At 41.3% G+C, this 6,000-nt stretch overlaps 1 protein-coding gene across 2 annotated transcripts in view; it reads right to left on the bottom strand.

The window, feature by feature from the left end:
• Positions 1-760: 760 nt before the first annotated feature.
• Positions 761-6,000, bottom strand: part of PTCHD1 (patched domain containing 1) — a 47,607-nt gene continuing 42,367 nt past the window's right edge. For both annotated transcript variants that reach the window (XM_039521034.1, XM_039521033.1), the window contains one exon: positions 761-2,415. In XM_039521034.1, coding sequence (XP_039376968.1) covers positions 761-2,415 — 1,655 coding nt within the window. The remainder of the gene's footprint in view (positions 2,416-6,000) is intronic.

The raw sequence follows: 6,000 nt of genomic DNA, 5'->3' as shown, positions 1-6,000 counted from the left end.
GTTTAAATAGTAGCAAGACATTCATAAAATAGAATTGTACATCTTCTAGCATACCAGAGTAACTGACATTTTTTGTTTTTGTTTTTTTTAAAAGGAACAGCTACAAAAACCATGACTTTAAAAATGTTCTTGGAGATGAATTACATTTTAAAATAACTGTATTTTTAGAAAAAAAATTACTTGTAACACAAATTTGTTCTGAAAGTGTTTGGTTGCTGCATACAGCCTTCTTCCCTAGTTCAATTTGCTTTCTGTTATACAAACTTGCACGAATGTTTTCATTCGAGGAAAAGAGAAAAGAAAAGTTCAATGTGATGGCTAAAACCTATCAGAGCTGACTCACTGAGCTGAATTATTGCTGTGCAGAAAGTTTGTAAAGCCTTTACCTCCGGATGAACACTGAGCGTTACTTCAGCCTTGACAGTTGACCTTTCAATTTGATTGGGCTCAGCAATAATAATAGCTGTATCTGCAGTATAGAGAAGGCAGAACAGTGCTTAGTAACCCATCTTCCCTTATTAGATCTTACCACAAGTGACTAAAATTCACACTCTTTGTGTGTGTGTATAAATTCTTTCACTAATAATACCTTTGTTATGGAGGCCAATTAATGTACAATTTCCCTTTCCCCCCCCCCCCACCATTTTGGCTATTCTTGGTTTTAGTTTAGGAAAAGAAAAATCAAAAATCCAATATTTAGTCAATAATGATCTCTTTTCTCTCAATAAGACCTACTGTGAAAAGACAACAAACAAACAAGTCAAACTGTTGTAATTTGGTCAACCACTCGGGTACTATCCATATCCACCATTTCGACACACTCTATTTCCTCACGGTTTTCAGGATTGTTCTTCTCTTTCCTTTTTTTCTTGGATGGTGGCACAAAAGTCAGTATCACAGGTAAAATGGCAAAGCAGTGAAAGAAGGTGACTAATGCTATTAAAAACAAGCACCTGAACAGTGTACGGGTCAGATTTGAAGGCACAGCTGCAAGAGGAATCAGACCAACAATATAGCAGAGGTAGCTCTGTAAAATAGCTACCCCGTGCACTTCTAGGGCATTTTTTACCCATTTAGTTCTTGTGAAATCTTTGCCCAGGATAAAGGTTGATAACAGTGGTGCACAGTTGTCAATTGTATAATTAATCCCATAAATTAAGCACAACACAGAAATACAGTCCAGTTCCACTTTCCACAAGGTCATGAAACCTATGACTCCAAATTCGACTGAGGCAACAGTTAGAGTGAGCCAGACATTGATTAGAGAGTCTGCCACCAGGAATGCCGAGAAGAAGAGCAGAAATAAAGCACTGATGCAGGAATTTTGTAAGGGGGCTCCCACCGAGGAGGCGTAACGATCCATGTACACGAATGATGGATTGAAAACGATGAATTTCACCTTGGATGTGAGAGAGAGTTTCCTCAAGGTTTCCAGGAGATCATAGAGTTCTTCTCTCTTGGTTTCCATTGTCTTAGCCACCAAGAACATCCTTGAAGCTACTACATCAACTTCGTTGTTGTATTTCTTGGAAAAGATGATATCCTCTGAAAAATGGGCATACTGGGGGGCTTTCAGGAAAGAGTTCCTCAACATGTCAGTAAAATTCTTTTTGGGCAATCCAGTAGATATGTTGAGTTTCCTAAGATAATTTAAATAGCTCTCAAACCAAGATATCCTCACAAACCCTTTAGTATACTCTAGCACATCTTCTTGAACGCTTGTGTTCCAATATTCTATTGACTCATAGATATAAAACCCAATGACTGGGCTGTAGTTACTGAAATACTTTTGCTGGGCAGTAGTGTATTCAATGGTTCGTGTCGCGGTTGCTACGATGTTACTAAGGTCTGACCCTTCATTGACCTGCAGGTAGCCCATTAAGGCAAAGGAAATATAAATAAGGTAAAAGAGAACTACAAAAGGCTTGACGTAAGTGTTTGTTATCCAGTCACAGTAATAGCGTTTGAGGAAACACACCAAAAGATGACTTTCATAAGTATTTGTTTCCTCTGAATCGGTTGTGTCCTCACTGAATTTGGCTGTCAGAAGAAACCTATACCATGCAGGCTTCTCTTGCAATACCTCTGGCTTTGGTACCTTTCTGCAGAAGATACTATGCTGGTAGTTGTTTTCTATGTAGCCAGTAAACACCAGGCTGGAACCATAAAAGGAGAGTACGTAGAGGTAGTTGAAGAAAATTGCGATACAGGAATTGCAGCAGAAAATCCTTGCTGCTTCAATGTTAGTGAAGGGACTGGCACCTATTCCAAAAGTGACCAGGTACATGGCAGTGGTGAGAGAAAAGGAGAGCATGGAGTCTGCAAACACAGCTGCAGTTCTCTCTTTAACATGTTGGTCTTCTCTAGTTTTCCTCCAGGAGGACAACATTTCAAAAGTCCCATATAACCCATGACCTAGAATAAAGAACAAAGCAAGTGTTTAAGGACTGTATCTTTTTAGTCAGGAAGGGCAAAACAGCATGAAATTTTTTTAACATGGACATGCTAAAAGACACAAAGGAGTTATAATTGGCCGCCATTAATTTAAGTAGCAAAGGTCTTGTGGAATAAAAAATATTAAGATTTTGTAAACTGCAGAAGCACATTAATCATGAGAAAAGCAGTTAGCAAACCCAAGTATCTTCATCATGTATTTTTGGTAAGGGTCAACATGTGGAAGCCTAATGTCTTTGTAAAGAGTTCACTAGAGTTTCCACACATCAATGTTATTGGCTTGATGGTAACCAGGTAAAATATTTGTTTTTCTCAGCCATTGGTTTTAGTTTTCAAGAGCGCCTGAGATGGAGGATGCTTTGAAATTCAGTAAGTTTGTAATGTTTTCAGGTGGTGGGATCTGACTAGTGAATAGAACAAGCGATTAGGAACCAGAAGAGCTTGGGCATTATTTGGTCTTCTTGCTGAAAAACTAGGAAAAAATAAAGTGAAAGAATGCTGTATCTGAGTTGAGTTTTGCTGGGTGAATCAATCGCAGACTTTCCCAGTCCCTTGCCACATCATCTGTCTAGAAAAAAAGATAAATCATAGAAATGTAGCAAACAAAAAAGCATGAATAAATTTTACAAAAGCAGACAGGCAGAATTAATATGGATTATAATACGCTTATATGTACAAAACTACATGCTGCTTTATTTTTCGTACTTTAATGTGTATACTTACACAGTTTGTACAACTAAATGCAGATCCATTTAATTTTTCACCAATCCCTAAATGTTGTAATTTATTTAATTACCTCTTAAAATAAACATAGTGTTCATGAAAGAGCTGAACTGAAAGACCTGGGGACTGAAATCCTCTGTTTAACCACAGAACAAATATAGGATTGGCAAAATGCATGGCTTTCCCTGTGTCTCTGGTTCTTTTGTCCTATATGCCCATTAAATCCTTGGTCTCTCTATTGTGACCTGACAACAAAGGTATCAATTGTGATGATGGTTTTGGTGATGTGGACATTTGCTCACTTGTAGCAGAACTATACTGCGAACACAGACTCATTTCACATACATCATGTGATTGACTCAGGCCAGTTGGGTACAGCAGAATAGCTGAAGGCAGATATACTGGCCACTGGATTAACAGTTTTCTGTTCCCTGACTGACCAGAACAGGGGCTGCTCCAGGCTAATGAGAACACCTGACTCTAATTAACCTGTAAAGAGTCAGGTGAGGCCATTCAGTTAATGTGACTACCTGACTCTAATTAAGGCCCTGCTGTTACTATAAAAAGGACTCACTCCAGTCAAGCAGAGGAGCCAGAGGAGAGGAAGTGCAGCTGAAGGGCTGGTTACTGAAGACACCCTAAAACATCGTTAAAGGAGCCCTAAGGTAAGGTGAAGAAGGGAGAAGCAGGAGAGCTGTGGGGAAGTGGCCCAGGGAAATGTAGCAACTCTGGCAGTGAAAGGTTGGCTGCCAACAACTGCTACCATTAGGGTCCCTGGGCTGGAACCCGGAGTAGAGGGCGGGCAAAGGTTCCCCCCAACCCACAACTACAGGAACAGCTCCTGGAAGGGGAAGTCAGGTCCCTGTCAGGACAGGAGGCTGAACAGAGACTGCGGGAGTTCTCTCACCAACCTTCTTGCAGCCTATGATGAAAAGGGCTCAGTAGACTGTAACCCTGGCCCTAGAGAGAGAAGGGCTACGTGGAGGGTCACAGTGAGCCACTGAGGCTAGCATAAACTGCCTAGAAGCGCAGGACCCACAGGAGCAAGATCAGAGCTCTGCCACAATCACCAAAGAGCTATCAGATGGGAACGGTTATGAGACACAACTTGATGTATTTTAGAGGAGAAAAGTTCTGTAAAAATAACGCTTAGAAATAAGTTGAAGTTTGTAAAATGCCAGCTGATCGACACCTAATCAATCCTAAAAGTACACGCCTGGGAGGTGGGTAAGTACTAACCTGATTTGAAATAGGAAAACTGAAATAGAGTGACTCTACAAGGGACGCCAATGTTTAGACTCAGGATTTCTGGGACACTAATCCTAGGCTTAGATCACTTGACAATGTCTTTGCACCCCTTTACCAACTCCTTGAGTCCCCGAGGCTAAATTCTAAGCTAATTATGGGCCTGGGACTGGGTGTATAGTCTGGGCTGTATACTTCTCACAGTGGAATGCCCATTGCTTTCAGTTTGAAGTTTGCACAGAGACAGGGTGACCAGACAGCAAATGTGAAAAATTGAGACAGGGGATGGGGGGTAATAGGCACCTATATAAGACCCCAAAATTGGGACTGTCCCTATAAAATTGGGACATCTGGTCACCCTACACAGAGATCAAATGAAAAATATAGTTTTTCTGTAGGAACTAAGGGTGGGATTCACTGCAGCAGGGGGACTGGGTTTCGCACTGCTAGGTAAGTGCTCTAAACACTAACCTGAAGAATCATGCTCACACTTTCTCACCCAATGACTCTTTAAGTGTTTATCCACAGTGGAACAGCTTCAACAGGAGAGATTCCCACATCAGAATATCCCATAGCTCAGTGGTTAGAGCCTGCAATCCCCAAGGGATCAGAGAGGGGTGAATTGAACATGGGTCTCCCACATCACTGGTGAGTGCTCTAACCACTCAACTAGAGGTTCTAAGATGGGTGGTGGTGACACTACCTTCTCTGGCTCTTTTGTACGGAGTGAGGCAGGATCTAACTCAGGGGTCGGCAACCTTTCAGAAGTGGTGTGCCGAGTCTTCATTTATTCACTCTAATTTAAGGTTTCACGTGCCAGTAATACATTTTAACGTTTTTAGAAGGTCTCTTTCTATAAGTCAATAATATATAACTAAACTATGGTTGTATGTAAAGTAAATAAGGTTTCAGAATGTTTAAGAAGCTTCATTCAAAATTAAATTAAAATGCAGAGCCCCCTGGACTGGTGGCCAGGATCCGGGCAGTGTGAGTGCCACTGAAAATCAGCTTGCGTGCCGCCTTCGGCACCTGTGCCATAGGTTGCCTACCCCTGATCTAACTCATTCTCTCAGAAACTGACTTAGGTGCTAAGTCCAGACTGCAGGGAAGTGCTTGTCTCACTGGTGAGCAATGAACTGGGATCCTCTTTCCTAGAGTAAGCATCTTAGATGCCTCACTCTGAAAGGGGTTTAGGATAGCCATTGGCTAGCTTAGGTGACTCACGCCTAACTCCCTTTGTGAATTTGGACCTAAAAATTTAGTTAGTTATGATTTCTTCTTCTTGTTGCATTTGTCATTGATACGTCCTCCCATCTTTGGGCCAGCCACTGTATCTCCCCTTTGTTTTTCTTCCTTTTCCTTCCTGCTTTCTCTGTGTTTCTCCCCCATCCCTGCCTTTGTGAGTCTACTCTGTTTTTCCTCTGTATTTCCTTCTCTTCAGGAATGTCCAATTCCCAACCCAGTAGGCTTGCTTTGCTCTCATCGTCGTCCTCATTCCTTCCACTAACAATGTTCAGTGATTAAAACATATTTAATGAGGGCACGAAAGTGTAAATTGGACTGTAGTCATTGACTTAG

Source organism: Mauremys reevesii, linkage group 1, assembly GCF_016161935.1.
Source record: "Mauremys reevesii isolate NIE-2019 linkage group 1, ASM1616193v1, whole genome shotgun sequence".
NCBI classification, from domain to species: domain Eukaryota; kingdom Metazoa; phylum Chordata; order Testudines; family Geoemydidae; genus Mauremys; species Mauremys reevesii.
This window is presented reverse-complemented; position numbering and strand designations above follow the sequence as displayed.